The 20,881-nt window shown below is 35.4% G+C and overlaps 3 protein-coding genes across 5 annotated transcripts; 2 read left to right on the forward strand and 1 right to left on the reverse strand.

The window, feature by feature from the left end:
• The first annotated feature begins 3,876 nt into the window (after positions 1-3,876).
• LOC136972960 (pre-mRNA-splicing factor SYF2) lies at positions 3,877-12,868 on the forward strand. 2 transcript variants are annotated; one of them, XM_067267625.1, is made up of 6 exons: positions 3,877-4,014; positions 11,384-11,509; positions 12,076-12,193; positions 12,261-12,351; positions 12,433-12,534; positions 12,608-12,868. In XM_067267625.1, exons 1-6 carry the CDS (start codon positions 3,943-3,945, stop codon positions 12,771-12,773), a joined length of 675 nt encoding a protein of 224 aa, XP_067123726.1. In that variant the 5' UTR covers positions 3,877-3,942; the 3' UTR covers positions 12,774-12,868. The 2 variants fall into 2 exon arrangements, with proteins under 2 accessions (XP_067123726.1, XP_067123725.1); XM_067267624.1 differs by lacking the exons at positions 11,384-11,509; positions 12,076-12,193; positions 12,261-12,351; positions 12,433-12,534; positions 12,608-12,868 and adding exons at positions 4,381-4,564; positions 4,638-4,812; positions 5,514-5,630; positions 8,634-8,971 and having other exon boundaries at positions 3,928-4,014.
• Positions 12,869-12,979: 111 nt separating this feature from the next.
• On the forward strand, positions 12,980-14,304 carry LOC136972959 (high-affinity lysophosphatidic acid receptor-like). The gene has a single exon (XM_067267622.1). The coding sequence runs from the start codon at positions 13,233-13,235 to the stop codon at positions 14,274-14,276; it is 1,044 nt and encodes a 347-aa protein (XP_067123723.1). The 5' UTR covers positions 12,980-13,232; the 3' UTR covers positions 14,277-14,304.
• LOC136972958 (centrosomal protein 43-like) lies at positions 14,273-19,643 on the reverse strand. 2 transcript variants are annotated; one of them, XM_067267620.1, is made up of 8 exons: positions 19,603-19,643; positions 16,014-16,142; positions 15,733-15,930; positions 15,320-15,660; positions 14,969-15,138; positions 14,852-14,900; positions 14,654-14,780; positions 14,273-14,581 (listed from the first exon to the last, which is right to left on the reverse strand). In XM_067267620.1, exons 2-8 carry the CDS (start codon positions 16,092-16,094, stop codon positions 14,501-14,503), a joined length of 1,047 nt encoding a protein of 348 aa, XP_067123721.1. In that variant the 5' UTR covers positions 16,095-16,142; positions 19,603-19,643; the 3' UTR covers positions 14,273-14,500. The 2 variants fall into 2 exon arrangements, with proteins under 2 accessions (XP_067123721.1, XP_067123722.1); XM_067267621.1 differs by lacking the exon at positions 19,603-19,643 and adding an exon at positions 18,859-18,882.
• Between the last annotated feature and the right edge of the window lie 1,238 nt (positions 19,644-20,881).

Genomic DNA, 20,881 nt, shown 5'->3' on the forward strand with positions numbered 1-20,881 from the left:
AAAAAATTTACAAAATACTTTGTTTAGTCTATACTAATACTAGTCTGTTTGTATTAAATTGCGGTGTCATTCACTATTTATAAATTGGCCACAAAAACGTGGATGAACATGTGCCACGGTGGGATTTTGATCCCACTGCGGCACGTGTTCATCCATAATTAGTAAATTTGATACCGATCAGATAACTGATATAGATCTAAGTGTAAAATTTCAAATACATACCTCATTTGATAATGAAAATTGGTAAATTGTGCTGGTCTGCTATTCTGGGGACTTGGTTTCAAGTTTTCATTGGCCAAGAAATTTTCATGTGCGAATCGACCCAGATATGCCAGGCTTTGTCCATCATTGCCTGGTTCGATTCATAATGGGAATGAGAAAAAGGTGATGCTACATAACAGTGAAAACGAAGTGTCAGACTGTTACAGAACCTACATGACGTTCTGTTAGCATTTAGAGGATGTGCGAAAGAAAAATTTTTTCTAGAATTAGAACTGAAGTTGGAATTTCTGTATGAACACAATGGGTGTCTGAATTTTATTAGTGTATGAAGTATGTCGCTGTAGTCAAGTCAAATTTTCTGCAGTGTCTAACAGAAGGCATAACCCTTCTGCTGGGGGGAACCTGGGATCAAATCCAGGTGAACAATTCTCTGGGAATTTTCTTGGGTGGCAAGTTGCCAAAGTGGTGACAGTTGGACAAAACCTGTGATGGGCATGGGAAAAAGCCCTCGTAGTAGCCATGGGGAAAAGAGGTAAAACAAATACATGAGCTCCAACACTTTGCAATCTTTCTTCTTACTTTACTAAATTTAAAGTATTAATTTTAAGACCCAGTCTTGTGAAATTAGGATCATTAAAAATGCAAGCAATCAATTACACCGAACACGACATTAAATGGGCCGTTTATTTTGAAAGTGGTGTAAGTCCATTTTTTCTTCTTTCGAGATATTTAAACGTTTGCATTTTAGTTGATTCAAAAATATAAATAAAGTGCACTAAGTTTGACAATATTTCTATGACTTTAGAAATATGTAAGTTAATTGCATAAAGACTTCTATGTGAATTTAACTAAACTAATATATTTTTTCTGGGCCATTAATGGACTTACACCACTTTCAAAATGAACAGTCCAAATATTTCTTCTGCAGAGGTATAATCCTAGCATTTTAGGCTTTATTAGACCCAATCATCAAAGCCAGTCCTGACGTACTGTAAGATGATTTCAAGATATAACTGGGTGCCTGTTAAAAGTTGAGTGTCTCGGGCCCTTACCCCTAAATATTCTGGGAACCTCAAGGAAGTTCTCTTAAATAATAAAATTACCCTTATTTTCGTGTTATAATCTGCGGTTTGTGTTCAAAATCTTGAAAGGAGGAGCAGTATATACCGATTTTAAATTCAATTACAAGTTCATCAAACATCTCTCTTGTGTAAAGCCACTAACGAGGAAGGTCGCAACGTGGACCTTCACTGATTTCGGTAGTGTTTGTACGGATAGACCTGGTGCGAACCATATCGAGCAAAGGGCGTATCTCAAATGTTTTTCGTGAAAATCGGTGTTTGTGGGTATCAAAAGAGCATTTTGTTTGTACTCATCACAGGTTTGATCAAGCCCGCAATATGAGTAACAAGGGATGGGGCTAGTCTGGGATTGATTGCTCATGAAAAATTCTTAGGTTACTCACCTTCCATACTTCACGGCAGTGTCAGGATTAATCAAGAGATGTGTGTTTGTAATGTATGTACAGTACATTTGATGCCCATTTTTATAGTAGTGGGCACCGCTGGTGCCATGTTCATAAAATAACAAAAACTGAATGCTTGTAAGTGACAAGCAGCTAAGTAAGCGAAACAATGGCATTGTTTTTTTCATATGAAACCATTGGTATTGTTTCCCTTGTGTGTATGCACAACAATCCATATTGCAGTACGCAGGAGGGAAACAATGCTTTCATGAAAGATTTGCGCATGCATAAACAAACAGAAAATGACGCCATTTTGCTATCAGAATTGACAAGCCCCACAAAAGAATTTGGAGTTTAATAAGTTGCAAATAGCTCTGTAGTATGTTCATATCATCCGTATTAAGTTAAATCAATAAAAGTACGCAAATTACTATTTAATTATGATTAAAATATGAAGTTCTCATCTGAATTAAAAGTTCAAGTCGAAAATCCTAACTGGATTGACGGTAAAGTAAGCGTGGCTCTTGTAAGTTCAAATAATTTTTTTTTTTATAGCTTTCTGCCCTTTGGCCACTAACAGGGGCTTTTGAGAAAACTTATTACGCGGTCGGCCGGCTTACAATGGGACGGTAGTGGTGAAGGACGGGGCGCCTCTTGAAATCTTCACTTTGGTTTTATTCCTGTATGGCAACGCGACAGGTGGTCAACCATTTGCGAAGCGCGAACCCACGACCAATTACCAGTGTTCAGTGGTTTTATCCACTCTGCCACTGGTTGGATTTTATTCTGGAAAATACACAAAAAGTAATAATTTTATATAAGAGGGTATGCCCGATATGTTGGGACCGAAAAATTCAGATCTCGTGATCATCACCATCCGGCCTTTAGATGGTGATAATTGTAGGATCTGAATTCTTCAGGGGTGGTCCGTCCGGATATGTCTGGCCCCGTTCCTCACTACCCGGCCGAATCTATAATGGGCTTGCCAACAAGGATCTTAGTGCCGAAAGAACGGAAAAATTTAAGTAAAAAAAAATTCATGAGTGTACGATAGATTACCCCCCTATGGAATTTCAGGACTTTGATTATATATTGGAACTCGGGACCGAGACGAGTTCAACGGTACCCTATTTTTGTACCAGAGACGAAAAATAAAAAAGTTGTCATACTTTTTCACTTACCATACTTTTTTAATGCTCTCATGAAGACGGCACCATAGTTGCTAGTACTGCCATCTTGCGGTACGTCGGACGTCGACTACGGTCATCTCCCGGAGGGTTAAACACGCGATACGAGAGCGGAGAGAGCGACGCGACTTCCGATCATCGCGCGATCGCCATTTCGGTTAATGTTACTTATGACAGCGAACATGGCGGCCCGACTGACCTCTCGTATGGGCGCCATCACACGCCGCCATGTGCTAAACTAGTAATCGATTCACGGTAGTTCTTGAACAAAGTAAAAAAAGGGGGAAAACGTCTACTAAAGGCAATTTTAACGGCAAGCGACGCGACTCCCTATCATCGCGCGATCGCCGAAAAAAGTATGATAACTTTTTTATTTTTCGTCTTCGGTCCAAAAGTAGGGTATCGTTGAACTCGTCTCGGTCCCCTCAGTTCAGATATATACTCAAAGTCCCGAAATTCCATAGATAGTAATCTATAGTATCCCCAAATTCATTAATAAACTATACCGCCAGTGCAGTCTTTAGGGGAGTGCCTACGGGGTCCCTGAATCCGAAAGTAATAATGTCACAAAGAAAACAATCCTCCAACACGTAGTGTGAAGTGTTGAGTGCAGGGTGAAAAATCTCACTGGCTTAGAAAAAAGGTCAACAGAGTTTCTGGGATATGTTAAAAGGGTGATAGCACGATATCCGTAACCGGTCTCGCCCGTGCTAGCTACACCAGCGACCCCTAGGTCTGTAATCTAGTATTGATTCTGTTTCTTCATGGGGGCCCCCAACATTCTTCTGGCCCAGGGCCCCTTACGTTCTAGAGACGGCACTGTATACCGCTGTCACTCTAACATACTGAAATTCAAGGTGGCGCCACCGTATCACTAATCACTTTATACGAAATCGTATTAAGGTTTCAAAATATTTATTTTTCGTTATTTAGTAATATAATTATTAAACTAATTTTATTTCTTATGTTGTTGTTATTACTATTATTAAATTATGCCCGTTTCGTATTAAACACATTAAATTCTTGTATTATTTTGAACTGGCAACACTTTACGAACGTTAAGAGAAAATGGCGGACGTCGAAGCGAAGAACAAACGACAGGAAGCTCTGAAGAAATTTAAAGAACTTCACATGAGAAGGGTAATTATTAAATATTTAACGTTACGTATACGTTATTTTTTATATAATTTTAAATTTATATACAAAATTAACGCGTAGTTGATTATAAAATTGTGATTTCTTACAACATCAAATGACATTGAACAACAGCCACTTCGTCAGCTTGTTACACGTAATTTTAAAACTAATTACAGATTTTTAAGGTTAATTACGCATCCAGCAAACTAATATTACACGTTAAGCCCGGTCTCATTTGCGGAAAAGTAAAACGGAAACGGAAAACATTTCCGTTACGTAATCCAGAGACGGAATATTTTAAACCAATAGTAAATGATTTGATGTATACGTCATCATGACGCACGTTCTTTGTTTACTGAATCGTTGTAGCAATAGCGCGAAGTTTGAAGGAAGATGGAAGGAAGAAGAAGAAGGAAACGCGATTTTATAGAATCCTTCATAGAAGAAGTAAGGAAATATCCGCACTTGTATGATAAGTCGCACAGAGACTATAAAGACACCACGATGAAGAGAACGATATGGACCGCGGTGGGAGCGAAATTCGGAATGACCGGTGAGTCGGTGTCGAAGTATGTTTAGTGTTCTCGTCTCGGCATTGTCATAAACGTGGGTGTTCGTTTAAACAGAGGACGAAGCTGTGAAGAAGTGGCGGGTGCAACGAGACCGCTACAGGAGAGAGAGCCGTAAGGTAAACGAAAGTATATCGGGCAGCGCCGGATCTACCGATAAATACACGTCCGGTTGGGAACTGTTTCTCATGATGGATAGTATTTTAGGGAAAAATCCTCTTCCGGATGACAAGTAATTATATATTTCTTTTTTGTTTTGCAAGTTTTGATAAGCTATGGTGACCGGATGTTTTGTTTCGGTGCCTCGATGCTCCACTCTGCAGTTATGGTCCAGAAACTGGAGGCATTGTAACGAAAGTTTGGCCGTTCGATGCTGCGAGGTGCGATAGCCGCAATTTTTGGGATAGTTTGCATTAGGTTTATATTAAGGCTGGTGTTTAGACTGTTCAGCTGAATCAGTCTGATTGATTGCTTCATTGAAATTAGAGTTTCGATGCAATCATATTGAATGAATGTAGAACCAGTGTCCAATTGATCCAGCTCGATTGCTGTTGAAATAAGTAAGATGGTGACATTCAGAATGTCTAGCATCATTATGAGTGCCAGATTTTTCATTATTTCGGCACTCACGGTGGCACGTTTGACGAGTGTGCTTCTTTGGAGATCCAAAAATCTGGTCACCATAGTTACACACGTAGTTAAACATGTTTTTGTATTGAAGTATCAAACACAAATTCGTGTTAATAACAACCACTTGGCTTTTTTCCACCTTTATTTAGTTCAACTAAATAAAGGTGGAAAAAAGCCAAGTGGTTGTTATTAACACGAATTTGTGTTTGATACTTCGAAGAATAATACAACACGGTTTCACAAAAATCAATCATGTTTTTGTATTAATACTTAATCACTTAAAGGAATTTTATTTTTTCGCAGAAATATTTCTAAATACACAGATATTTCAGATGAACCGGTAGAAGAAATACTTCCAGATATAAAGGAAACTCCCAATAGTTGCTTATACTCGGAAGTAGCTATCGAAGGAGATATAAGGTAAACAGTTTATTAAAATTCCTGTCTAATGAATCATTATTATATATTTAATTTACTTCATACTCCATTATATATATATTTCAACAAGAGATCTTCTGAGTAATGTTGAAATGTTTCATGTTTAAAAGACTATTTAAAAAAAGTGTGCGCACGCCAAGTACACTCGTCTCTCAAGGGTGTTTTCATGCAGTTTAAGTGAAACTTCTTTGCATTTCCTTATTAAAAAATCTGCAATGAGTTGCTTAACTTTCCTGAGAACGTTTAAAACTGGATGTGGTATCATCTGTTATGTTTTATTAAAAACTTTTTATATTTTTAATTATTATAAAACAGCTAAAATCTTAATTTTGAAGGTAGGGATGAGTTTTATAAAAAAAAAAATGCCGATAACGAGTAAAATCGTCATTAAGTCCGACCATACTGGAGATACATATGACCCCATTATCTCCCCACCCCCTCGACCTTTAACCGCCAAAATTTAATAGCATCAGTCCCCTAATAAACAAACCTCCCTGCAAAATTTCAAAAATTTTCAACAAAAGACACAAGAGTTATTAGCACATTAACTGCCGCCAGTAATATGATACTTTGCGTCTTTACAGGCCACAATGAGAAAATTTGATATTTAATATTTTATTGTAATATAAATAGAAGGGTCCTTATATAACAGTCGGTAGAGTAAAGATTAAAAAAATATATGGACAACGATCGGTCATCGTATGGCCGTCGAATCACTTCACGAGGCCCTACGACGGCCGACGGTTGAAACCAACTTCATAGATGTCCGCAAGAGGCCACCACTAGGTTGTAAAAGAGCGTCTTACGAAGCCAGGACAATTTCACCTTGAGTAAAACTACATTGGTTATACGACGACAGGCTGTCGGATGGCTCTGTGCAGCCCTAATTAGTATGACGGCCGGCGCGTTGGATGGTAGTTAACGTGTTAAGCTTTGAAGAGGGTGAACAAAATCATGCCTTCCTCCACCCATACACTAACATTCATAACAGAAAAAAAAATCTCAAAGATTTTTGCATTTCTCAACATTTTGAGGTCCTGAGTTCAAAAATGTAAAAATCTTGGGGTTCGTTTTCGACCAATCACCATACTTTGCCCTGTTATATATAACAAAGAAAAATATTGACTTACAGGTGTCTTTTTGAGTTGTTTATATTTTTAAATTTTAGCTTAATTCTCTCAAGTTCTCTCTATGTTTGTCTTAAATTTAGTATCTATTTGTAGAAAAATTGCAACAGAAAATGAAAAAATTCTGTTAATGCATTAATTTCGTTTTCCTAAAATGTAGTCTTCCTGTTATACGAGAGAGAAATTCAAATAATGTCTCATCTTGATGCCATTGGAATGATATTCGAACGTGATGATTGACCAGTCAGTCAATTTTATGTTGTGTAATATTCCCTACTCAATATCTTTTCTCTTTTATATTTTTGAAAAAGTTAAATATCAATGGATATTTAAAAGTTTTATAATATGGTGCTATGTATGTTGTCTGTGGGCACTTAGAGGGCTTTCTTCCAGGCCTGTTGTGTGGCACTCTGTCGGGTCCAACAAATCTGGGACAGACTGAGAAAAATTCTCGGGTTCTCTGGATTTGACGGATTCACGACCCGCAGCTCTAGGGATGCACCCAGATGCTGCATCTCTAGAGCTGCGGGCCGATGCCTTAGATATACGGCAGGCTGGGTAGCCGAGGCGATTACGTTTCATTGTAAGCAAACGGACAGTTTGATTCATTTTGATGTTTCTGACATTTTTGCTTTCTATTTCTGTGTATGTGACAACAGAAGAATCAAGCATTTCTTAACTCAGTTTTGTGGACTGTTTCTGCTCTTTTGAAACAGAAAATTTGTTTTCTTTTGAATTACTTTTCTTTAGTTCGTTTCCACAAATGCAGCTCCAGTCATAGTTAATGGTTAAAATTTGTTTATTGGAATTCTTTACCATTGTTACATCAGTACAAATGTCATTCATGCTCGTTCTTCGTTCTTTGTACTAAACAACGTTTTAAAATATGTTCACACATTGCAGAAACAGAGTAATTGTTTTGTTGTTTTAAAATAAAATTGGACTTGTAATTTTTGCTATTTTAATTTACCATATGAGACAAGTTCTTGACACACACCAATTGTGCATGACATAACTTCCATCTCTGAAGTTTTACTCTTTCACAGACGTTTCCACACTAAAAAACCATTTGTGCTGTCAAAGAAATTTCACTTCAAAAATAAATGATTTCATACAATTTATTTTATACAGTAGACCCCCTATAACACGGTAGATACGTTCCGTGTTGTACAAGTCACTTAGATTTTACAAATACATGAGCCGTTCACAGGTCCGTCCGGCCCTTATGCAGTTCAGGGGGTACGGCTGTTTGAAAGGTTTTCTTCCATAAAATTAATCGATTCTAGACTAATTTGATTCGAACATTTCCAAATCATATATAATTTTTTTGGGAAGAATCCATATAAACTATGCTATAAACAAAAAATTGTAGGAATATTTACCAAGCGTGCGCCATTCGAAAAGGCGCCATTGCTTGAGCTTGTTTTCGTCACGGAGCGGCTCGTTGAACGGCGGACTCGTTTCCCGATAAGTTATTCTTTCTGCAAAAAATTTGCCGAACTTTGGAGACATCATTAATAGAAATATAATTTTTATGGCCGTTGAATAATAAATGTTTTTTAGTAGGTCCGCTGCTTGTTTAAACTCGACGGTTTGTGCAATGTTCCCTATTGGTCCAGATTCGACCAATCCTGTCGAGACACGAGTCGGCCACGGCGATCTGTCTCATTCTTTTATTGTGTTATACGAACACGATCGCAATTTTTCTGCTGTGTTATATGAATCCGTGTTATAGGGGAGTCTACCATAATTACTGAAAAATTTTTTTACTAGTTTTTGTACAAAAATATATTTAAAACTAATATCAGATTTCGTCTTTGTGACGGATACTTACAAATTTATCTAATTTATATTCCAGTAATACTGTTCCAGATTCTGGGAGCAGCATCAGAAAACAGAAGCCGGGAAAAAAGCAAAAATGTGATGACGAAGATAAGATCTTAATCAAAGAGACATTTTCTTTATGTAAAGAAACATCCAATGAATTTAGCAGTTATATCAGAGATAATAACAAGAAATTAGACAGAGTCAGTCATTTCTGCACTTACTTGGAATGCAGGTTGAGGAAATTTGATGAAGTCGAACAGTTCGAAATCATGCACGACATTGAAATACAGCTTTTAGAAAGAGAAAGTAAAATATATGTAAGAAAATAACATATTTTTAATAAAAAAAAAAAGTATTGTTTTTATCAAATGGTTGTTTTTATTTACCATACTGATTCATTTTATATACAGCTATGTGCCATACAGGAAACATCTTAGTATGTTTAGACAAACCACATTGTATTTTCTTGTATTCACATAGACAATACATAGCATTTATGTATCTAAACATATGTAAACGTAGAAGAGGTAGTGGTGACTACAAATTTCATTCCATAGGACTTTGTTGTATGTGCACTCTGTCGTGAAGTGGTATATATCTGTATATATATAATGTACAGAATGTTGATAACATACAGTATGCCAAACTTCCATATTATACATAGATCCAAAATCATATCTATAATCGATACTTTGATATAACAACAAGCTACCACTATTGCAATGAGTATTTTGATGAAAAAATCGGCTCGTCTATGTGAAAATTGAATTTTTTCTCTTTCTGTATGTATATTAAACTCGTATACATGCAACCCTCACATTGTACATTAACACTGGAATGTATACATACCATACATTATTTGATTTATTTTCTTTATCCTGAAGTCGTAACTGAGACACGTCATGGGGCTGTGGAGTCAGTACATGATTTTGGCCTCTTTGTTTCCTAAATTTCCAACTCCTTCGCAAAAGCTCAATATGTATTAATAATGGTAAATACCATAAGCCATTCTTCACTGTCGCATGAGTTATCAGGCTACTTTTTAGGCTTATAATCTATATTTAAGTACAAGTCGGAACTGATTATGAAATTCTGCTTCTAACTCCATGGCCCACTTTATAAAGTACAAAAATTGCTTTCGTTTTAATAGACTTATGTCTAATTCTTGTTCTATTTCTAAGTACAGTGGACCTTCGTTATAGCGCTGCTCATTATACCGCGCACTCGGTTATAGCGCGGGCGATAAGCTCAAACACGTTTATATAGGTCCGTGCGGCATTAATGAGTAGCGCATTTTATTGTTACTGCGTATTGAGTTCCTGAATGTATTTTGAATAGTGTTTAATTATTGTATGCATGATAAGTAAAAAAAAAAGCTTGACATTATTGCTAAAGAGGTGAACTGCGTTACACCGCGCCGCTTGGTATAATGCTGGTGTAGTTTCCCACCCGACATGCGCGTCATATCGGGGATCCACTGTATTTTCTCTTCCTCTAGGAACAGCCACTCTCAAAATTAAATTTTAAAAGTGACATTGTTATTCAAAACATGTTTGATTGAGTAAGTATATTAAACAATCATGAAGTAAAATTGTGTTGTAAATGTGATTCATTAATTAAAGTTTCATTATTTCCTAAGAATTTGTTTGAAGAAAGAAAATTTTGGGTTAGACGACTCTTTCTTAAACCTTCAAAATGATGCACAAAACAAAAAGAAATGTGCACTATAATGTTAAATAAGTACAAACATACATATTCTTGTCATTTATACTACTGTCCATCTTAGAATGGTATCATTTTGTGAGTACAAATAGTAAACAACGTTTGGATTTTCATTTTCTACAAATTGGAAGACCAGTATTTTCAGAAATGGAATTTCCATCAGAACTTTTCCGCAAACGGGACCTGGCTTTAAACACTCGAAAACACATTGATCAATGCAAAAACTTATATCAAGATTATAATGTTTAGTATGCAAAATGATCTGTTTAGAGTTAATGATCAGAAGTATGCTGAGGAACATGATTAAAACTTTCACTGAAACCTAGTAGTAGTAAACTTTCCAACTGTCTTTGGGTGAAAAATATAAGCATAACATAGATTCTAATGTTAGAATCCATGTCATGCACCCATCAGAATGGTTTTGGTACCTCAGTATAGGCTAGAAAGATGAAAATTACTGGGGTTTTAATGGAATTCTTAACCACATTCAGAAAAAGCAGAGAACTGCACATGCTAAGGACGTAAGTTATCTGCTTACTGTTAAGTTATATATTGTTAGCCTTCTTACATATTATATGATATTGTATATACAGTATTTAAGATCCCAGTAAATACATTATTTGTAGGAACGAAACAATGATACATTCAAATTTCATGAAAACTATACGTGTTTTACATGTATGGCAAGTAATAGACACCCACGACTGCCGTAAATAATCGGGCTATAATTTGAAAATATTAATTAAGAATTACAAATGAACAGCGCCGTAATAACCAATGATGGTTATTTCTTAAAGTTATATATACTGGAAGAGGAGATAACACTGGAGGTCTTGGTAGCGTAACTGGCAATGCATCCGCACGGTAAGTGGGACTCGAACCTTTAAGAAATAACCGTCGTCGGTTATTACAGTGCTGTTCATTTGTAATTCTTAATTGATATTTCCAAATTATAGCCCAATTATTTACAGCAGTTGTGGGTGTCTATTCGCTATGCATCAGGTTTTGGTTGATGTTTATATTCGTGTAAGTAATTAATTTTTAACTTGATTTTTGAAGAACGAAGCTCGGAAATTAAATCACCAAGAAGTAGTGGAGGAAGACCGTAGACAGAAGCTGCCGAAAAATTGGGAGACTAAACAACAGTGGGCAGACTGGAAGTTACAAGAAGAGGAAAAACGTCAGGTAAAATGAATTTCTTCCAAATAAAACAATGCTTAATGTGTTCATACATAGTAAATGCAATGTGTAAACAATAATATATATAAAACAAAGAAATAAATCAGTACTTGAGCCTCAAGAAAGTTCTTTATTTTTTACCACAACAAAGGTAAAATAGATATTTTTTCCCATTTCCACATTGAAAATAATCAACTTGAAACCTTTTTTAATGTGGTTGCTGTCTGTCAAGTCAATTATTATGGTGGTAGACCAAAGAATTATAGCAGCTGGTTGTCTCAAGATGCTGGTTTGTTGCCTAAAACACTGTTGCCGTGAGCAGTGTGGCCAGGCATTAATTACTTGAACACTCGGCACTAGTAAATTCTCTTCTTGTCTTCCATATAAGACTTGTATGTTTTCCAAATGAATCTTACAAGTGAAACTCTTCTAATTATTACTCAAATATGTAGGGGTTAAGAACTCTTTCAAAACATATATTTTGCTGTCCGAGTCTTTGAGCGACGTGGTTTATACACTAGAATTTAAATTTATCAGTAAAATTAAGTAATATTTATGTAAATTTTTCGTAGAATGCTGCCGCTACTGGTGAAGACTACGACCGTGTAAAACTGTTGGAGGTCGGAGCAGAAGAAGCAGAAATTTGGGAAAGAAAAAAGAGGAAGAAGAATCCGGATAGAGGATTTTCTGGTAAATTATCACTTTTTAAAAAATACTGTGGCGGAATCTGTCATATTTAATTAATTATTTCTTCTAGATTACGAATCAAGCACTGTTCGGCAGTATCATAGACTTATTAAACAGTTCAAACCGGACATGGAGCAATATGAAAAAACTAAGCAGCAACTGTAAGGTTCTTTGCAATAAAGCATTTTGTCCCATTACACAATTTTATACATTCTAACCTTCACTTGTTTATTTTTTAATAGAGGTGAAGAGGCCTTTTATCCAACTAAAGATACCATTATTCACGGTCTGCACAAGGATTCCAAAGAGGCCATCGACAATATGGTACAGGATATCGAGAGACAGTAAGTAAAGAAGTAAATAGTATTAATAGTAAACATTAGGATATAAATGACGATTTTCTGAAAACCCTAATAGGATAGATAAACGTTCGAAGTATAGTCGCCGGCGCAGATTCAACGACGACGCGGACATCGATTACATTAACGAGCGCAACATGAATTTCAATAAGAAACTGGAACGATTCTATGGAAAATATACCACCGACATCAAGCAGAATTTGGAAAGAGGAACGGCTGTTTGAGATTTTAAAGTCTTTTCTTATATTTATACTCGTACATAAATTTAAGAACGAAGGTGTATCAGGATATTTAAAATTAAAAGCATTTTTATGATTTATTTTTATCATAATTGATAATATTTTTTAAATTTTAATGCAAAATAATGTTATAGCCATTCCCGGAAATAGATAATTTTTACAATTATGAGACTAAATTTAAAGTTAAAATGAAAGTCTGAAGAAATTATCAGTCTGTATAGAAAAGACTCTTGAGTGTTGCTATGTATATTGAGGCAATTACTGATAATGATAAGACACTTGTAACGCCATTCACTTGTCTTATCAGTCGTGTGATTCAAATAAACATGCGTCACTTTTCGGCATTCGAGTGCAATTAAATCTTAGTCTAACATTCAAAAATTTATACGTTGTTGATAATTTTTCCTGTTGCAGTTTGCTGTATCTTATCGTAAAGTCAATATTATGTTTCGTGTTGGATACGACTTATCAGAAATAGCTGAAACAGAGATGAATTCTACCACCTATCAAGCAGATTTTTCTGTTGGAGAGAGATGTTTTATTATATTACTTTTATTTGTTTTAATTGTCGTCGGAAGCTTCGGAAATGCTCTGGTGATGTATGCCGTTCTCAAGAACCGTACGATGAGGATAGCGATCAATATATTGCTTGTGGCTTTAGCTTTTAGCGATGCAGTAATATGCCTACTGTGCGTGCCATTCGATTTAATTACGGTTATGTTAAACAGATGGATATTTGGAAGATCGTTCTGCATCGTTCATGCCTCTATCTATTCTGTGATGCTGATCGAAGGCATCTTTATTTTGTGTATTATCAGCGTAGATCGTTATCGGATTATTGTCGGGAGAAAAAACGAGATTAACTTTCAAAATACCGTCGTGGTTCTGGTGATTTCTACTATAACAGCAATCGCATGCTGCGTGTCAACCGGCCATATTGTAAATTATGTCTTCCGCTCTCGTCAAATGCACTGCAATCTAGGATCGAATTTGAATGGTTTACAACGGAGCATAATATCGATATATACTGCATGTGGTTACTTCGTCCCTCTTATAACTATGAGTAGTTGTTATTTTATTATTATTTGTACTCTGCGTCGGACAGTCCGCCGTATTAATTGCCAAGACACAACGACAGTCAACACAAGCTTAAGAATGAGATATAATTTTAAATTCAAGACTAGGACATTATGGACGGTGTTTTTACTCTACATTATCTTTGTTTTTACTAAAACACCTTACTTTCTCTTTAAGATTATTGCTAACAAAGAATCTATGAATGGATACATTTACACAACGTGTATCTTGTATCTCGGTTCAACATTAAACCCAGTTGTCTATGTCTGGAAGATAGGAATCATAAGACAGATGTTTCGGAAGGTTGTTTCAAGATGTTTGTGCACCAAAAACAAAGAGCCAGATACTAGGAATAAATACATAATAAGTATAAATTCGAGACAAACTGAAGAAGGAACACTTGTAAATTGATTGAATAAACATTTTTAATTTTTGTAAATATCAGATTTTTTAAAAATTTTGGCAAAAGTTTTACAAGATATAATCATTTCTTAGTATTTTTTTTGTACAGGTTTATATTCAGTGATTTAGAAAGCAGTGTTAGAAAAAGCCACCATGTGTGTGTGTGTGTGTGTGTGTGTGAGATGAAACAAAAATTCACATATATATAATATATACACACAGATTGAGATATGTCATGTGATACTCTCAATATAATCGTAACCTCCCGCTGCACTCGCTTGAGAAATTGTTTGATCTGTCGTCGCATCTTCCCCCTGTAAATTCGATAAGTTATGACATAAGAAATATTTTAAATAATTTAAAAAAAAAACCAAAAGTTTGCTTACAAAAGAGATGCTGCTATTCAAAATGTCATCTGCCGACAGATCCTCTTCAATCTCTTCTAAACTATGTTCAGAACTGTCGATTTTGATCTCCCCTTCGGGATGGTGGCCGGACTTCCCGCTGTGACCGCTGTAATTTTAAAATGTCATCGCATCTCGTACTTCTATATTATACAAAAAACTTTTTTATTAATTACTTACCTCAAAGAAGATTGGAAGTCGTCTTCGTATTCTTCTTCCGTGTGTAATTCTGAAGACGGTTATCAAAATTTAAAGCTTGTTAATTTTAATCTTATGACATTTGTTGGCCATATTTACCTGATTTTTTTGAAAGCGAAGGTAGATCTTGAAGAGATGATAGCGTACTGAACGTCCTTTTCGGATTCGTTTCGCCGAACGGTTTAGAATCTTTGACGTCGACTTTACTTGTTTCACTTTGCAATTTAAGATCTGGCTTGGACGCTGGCAAATCTAACTCTTTGCTTAAACTATGAAATAATAATACAGCTTGTGTAAGTTATATCATTTGTTTATACAAAATCTGATAATTTGATGTCAAATTAACTTGCGGTAAATTACAATGTGATGATAAACTATGCATTCTAAGTTAAGTTGACAAATAATCAGATGAATTGAATGTATTGTAAACATTAAATTTTATAAACTTACTCGAACAAATTTGATTTTCTCTCTTTTGGTAGAATATCATCATAAAAAGGGTCATCACTTTTTAAAGAATAATCTTCGTTATCGTCGTCGGTTATTTTCGGTGGCATTTCATTTATGCTTTCTTCGGGTAAGCTTTCCGGTGCTTCATCTTCTTTCTTCTCTTCAACGATAGTTTCTTTTTCTGGTGGAGACTGTTTTACTTTGGAAATGGACTCTAGGCTTTCTTTGGGCGGACTCAATTCTGCCTGTATTAATTCGGCTAAAAGCGGGATGGCACCGATATGATTTTTGTCTAGGTTAAGCTGTTCGTGTAATTGCTGGCGAGGAAGTAGTTCTTTCCTCTAAAATATATAAAGATTCTCTCAAAGATTTCTGTTTGCAGTAATGAAAAATTAACATTTTAAGGTACTTACGGAAGATATTTCGGGATCGAAAACCGCTAAAGTGAAGTCCAAATGAAAGAATTGTAAGAATTCACGAACGAGAGAAGCGATGGTCCATCCTTTATCTGTACTCAAAAAGTCTTGTAATTCTTTGTTTTTCACGGACAGACCTCCTCCGACTCCTTCGTGTTCTTCTAGAGCTAAAAATACGCTCGCGCGAAGTTCGGCCTTAAAATCACACAAAGAAAAAAAAAAAAATGTATAAAAATTAATCCCAGTTGACAGAAATGGTAATTATTTTTAAAATTTACTTTGATTTTTCCTATCACTCCTTTATTTTGAAGAGTCTGAATAACTAAATCTCTAAGTTCTGTATCTTCTTCGGTGGACATTTTTAATAGAATTAACAGGAAAAAACAAAAATCACATAAATTTTGATTCTGAAATAAGAAAATAAATAAATTATAGAAAAATTCTGCGGCACTACATAATTTTTTAAAAATCTATATTCTATTTATTTAGTCATACAATTACTAGAATGAACGTTGTGTTCTTTCGTCTAAAATATATTGTCAGACCAGTCGGTGACGAGATTAGAATCGCGTGTCGATCACGTTCTTGCTGCTCTCGTGTGTGCTTGGAACAACTTGCAGGACATTATGTAAACATCTGAATCACGTTTGAAGTATTTATACAGTGTAAGCTAGCCTTAAGATCACAAGCGCGTGCCACAATAAGTTACAAAGAAATATGTTTGTAGTTTTGAATCATATTCGTACTGCAAATAATAGATCATTTTCTAAACAAATGTATAATTGTGTTCTCGTATAAGAAACTTGTTAACTATTGTCTTGCATGTTCATTTTGACATCTAAATATTCGATACGTATCTGAATAAATTTGACTCTCCTAGTAATGTGTGATTGCTGATAGCCCATTTTCTAAATAAAATGATTTTAATATAAGTATCCCTATTCAATGCCGTCGAGAAAGGTATTTAGGGGTCCAAATGCAAATCTGGTATGGTGACTTCTTGGGACTTTCAAATTAGCACCAAATTACCACTGTGGCACTGCGAGGAATAAATCAGTTTCTTCTGTATAAATATGTGTTGTAGAAGAGTTATGGCTATAAAAGTGGCCGGCTGTTGACTGTCATTAGCTATGACGGCCGGCGACTTTGCTGAAACACGCATTTCTTTTAAAGCTCTTTTATGAAAATGAAAGAGAATTTACACTGAGGAGCACTGATGCTGCAAGATTAGGATAATAGTTGCTCAATTTGAAGAAATTGAGTGTCTGGGAGTTTGAGGGAACAAATCTATCACTTCACGAATCAAATTTTATGGCTATTGTTGAATGATCAATGAATAATTTTTCAGGCTCTAACAGTGTTATGGCAGTTGGACATATCCTATGACGGTACTGAGAAAATTGGTGCAATATTATCCATATAAGATCAACCACAACAGAGAAACCTGACTGACCTCACTTGCCAAAATATAAGTGGATGTATTGTAGTCAGAAATATCCTGTGGCGTAGTGATAAAACATAATTCATCTTGGTGGAACAGTGAACACCCATAACTATGAGTATCATAATTAACTATGGAAAGAAAGCCCTTGTGTTTTCCAGCATATTTCATTGCAACCACTTGAAGTCCACAATCCACATTTATTGGATCCTTTGAAGAAGCTAGTCCAAATAGATCATGACATACTTCGTAATGGCTAGAGATACCAAGAGATGCTCAACACTTTTGTCATATCCCAACTCAACAGTGGCAATGCCTCAAGCCAATCACTTCCATGCAAGATGGAGTGCCTATACAAGTTGGGTGCTATGTACGGCAGTTTCTGCAACATTTCACTGAAAACAGAGCGATACCACTTGTTCTCTGAATCGTAATTTTTTGGTTTTTGGTTGTGAGAACACTTAAAAAAGTATGGTTTATCAAGAACACGTTACAAATTTGGTAATCTTGAAAGCTACTAACTCACTGCATATAAGAAGCACCACAGAGGATCACAGGTTCGACACCTCAGGTTTTGTGCCTTCAGTACGGAGACCACACCAAATATATCCCCCTACATCGTACACAGTAAATGATTGCCTCATACAAATAAAATGTTTGTTGATTGCACTATCAAAAAGTATGTAATGGCAAGTTTTGTTATTAATTCGGCTGCAATTGAAAAAATTGTAGACATAGATTCTCACTGTTGTCTGTCCATCTTTCCTTAATCTCAAGAATGGCGGTAGATAGATGAAATCTGAGACCAGATACGGAAATCTTAAGGGCAGGAGGTCTCAATTAACCATATAAGAACTTCCGATGCAAACCAGAAGACATGCTACTTCAATTCAAAACTTTTCCCTCGAAAGCAGTTAATACATGACCAGTATGGCTCTATTGTTAAAGGAAAAGTACGATATACAGGGGCAAGACACTACAGTACTAATTTGAGGTGGAGAGCATATATTTTAAATTAAATAAATTAAAAATATGATAAAAATTGCACCCTGGAATTGTGATGACGTCACAATAAATAATTGCTCGTTCTACACATCTGAAATGCCACCATACAGATTTAGTTACATATGAACTGCTAAATTTTCTGTGGCATTGAATAGAAATACTTTTAATTACAATAGTCAGTATCTTGACAACTGTCATAATTTAAAAATAATAAATAATACGATCTACTGTTACATTAATTTGAGAATAGACAGCCAGAAAATCAAGATTTTTAATAAATGTAGCAAGCAATTACAGATTGAACCATAAAACATCAAGTACCTGAGATCAACATTCCACGCGTTACAGATCATGCAGATAATAATAATAGTATTTTTAACTTAAACAATACACCAACTTTCTATAATGTCGCTCGGACAATAGTAACATCCTTAAACCTTCAATATTTACCAAGCTCGCTGCGAATTTATCGATAAATTTAACTCCAAATAGTCCTTCGGAGAGAAAAATCTGCTTTGGAGGCTCCCGGAATTAGATTTTCTCTTCGACGCAAAATCTTGGAATCTCACGGATAATCTGGCCTGGTTATAAACTCCACACCACATCACCAATATTAATAATGATACAACATGAAGCTGCCGAGCAAACGTAGCCGATTACACGACCATATTACTTACGAATTTATCTGAAACAGAAGGTCTAATTGTCCATACTTGCTTTGCAGTTTAAAACTATTATTAAACATAAGGCACATTATACGGTAAGGCAGCTTTACAACCAACAAGCTAGAAGCAAACCGACAGCTGTCATTGGGCAGTTTCTAGCTTGCCAGCTGTTATCAGGCAAACCAATGAAAGCCCATTTCATTTGAAACAGACTATGTCATTGGTTTGCTTATCCAGCTGTATTAAAGCAGCTTTACCGGGAAACATGCCCACAGTCCCGGTCAAGCCATTTAATTCCTGACGTAAAGGTGCTTCGTGTCAATCAATCCTGAATTTAAAAACATGCTTCTACATTGAAATATTTATGTTATATTCTTTAAAGTTGGTTTAAAGAATATAACATAAATAAGAGCAAAAATAACATTTCTTTTGGAAAAATTCAGAAAAAAAATTTTTATAAATTAAAATCTGCTTTATTTTTACCATAAAAATGGAAAAATATTACAAAATGAAATGTATTTTGTATTAATTTGCATTGTTTTAAACGTAAATCCTAGCGTAAACACAGTACATATCTAAAACGCAAGAATGCAGACAGGCTGCAGTAGAAAATCTTTAACGAATTTTAAATCTCTCCGGCCATTTAAAATAATATTTAAAGTGACAATACAATATGACGTAACAATACGGCAAAATTTAGTGTTGACAGCTTTAAAGTGTGACGAAATTTAAAATTTTAAAAGTAGAAAAACAAACCTGAACGACACTACACAACTGAATGTTTTTCTCTATGTTAGCGCCACCTGGTGTAAAGAAATGTTTTTATTCATTTTTTTAAAATTCGAAATTAAATAGAAATTATATTAAATTTTATTATTACTTATTAATTGATTAATAATAATATACGTATATCACGTTCATTTTATATTTATCCAGTAATGCTTTTATGTCTGCGACTCAAATTAGTTGATCGCGACCTACATAGGCAATGAAATATGGCCGATCTGCACCTTCGGAAGGATTTCGTATGGGAAATTGACTTCTATTGAGGTGTTGCACACGAAAATCTTTACGCGGAAAACTAAACAAATTCAGGAATGCGGCATGTGATAATCTGGAATTTGCGGAGAACCAGTAGCCGATAAAACAAAATTGACAATAACCGGGCGCGAATCGGAACGCGTTCCGCAGAAATTTCTAAATGGATGCCATTCGCACGGAGTTACGCGGAGGAATAAAAGAACGCACCCTAGCATTAAGTTTGCATTTAACATTGTGAATATATATGTGAACAGCTATTGTATCTATTTATTAACGAAATAAATTTGATTGAAATATTGACTTATGCAGGAGAAGAAACTAAACGGGGTTTCATTGAAAAAGCTGTTTCATGCAAAATATTTATTTTTATGTGGTCTTTTTCGACACCGTTCGGAAGAATATGTCAGAGTCGAAGGTTCTGTGTTGATGATCTAATGTCGTGTGAAGTCCCTGAGAAATTGTGGGACTATTTCATAGTAAATAAAGTAAATATATAACAATATGTAACAATACTAACTCCGGACTATTTTCGGTAGTTCTCGAAACTAACACCCAGAGTGCAGGTCAGGTTTTCAATCGCATAATGACCCGGACGGAAATACAGCACGTCTGAAAAATAAATGTTATATGCGTATGATGTTGGTTTTCTTCAGGAACGTGCTTATTAGCATTTTTAAAGGTTTTTTCAATCAATCCGAACGCAGTACAGTCATCCACTGTATTATCTTCATACTGGTTTAAAGAGCGTACTGTACGTAAACAAATCTGAAGCGGGCAGCATGGGCTGGTACAAAATATACAAAAATGTCTGCAATATTCGGATGGCACATAAGTTATCAAATTTTTTGAAAATACTAAAAAAAAACATCCCGCTAATCCGGTATAATCCCTCGGAATGTCGGATTAACAAACTTTTACCGCAGTTTAAAAACAAAATCTACGTCACTCGATACGTAATTACATAAAATTATGTAATATTTCTCGTACAAGACGT

The sequence above is a fragment of the Centruroides vittatus genome, unplaced genomic scaffold (genome assembly GCF_030686945.1).
Source record: "Centruroides vittatus isolate TY-2023 unplaced genomic scaffold, ASM3068694v2 contig_3068, whole genome shotgun sequence".
NCBI classification, from domain to species: Eukaryota; Metazoa; Arthropoda; class Arachnida; order Scorpiones; family Buthidae; genus Centruroides; species Centruroides vittatus.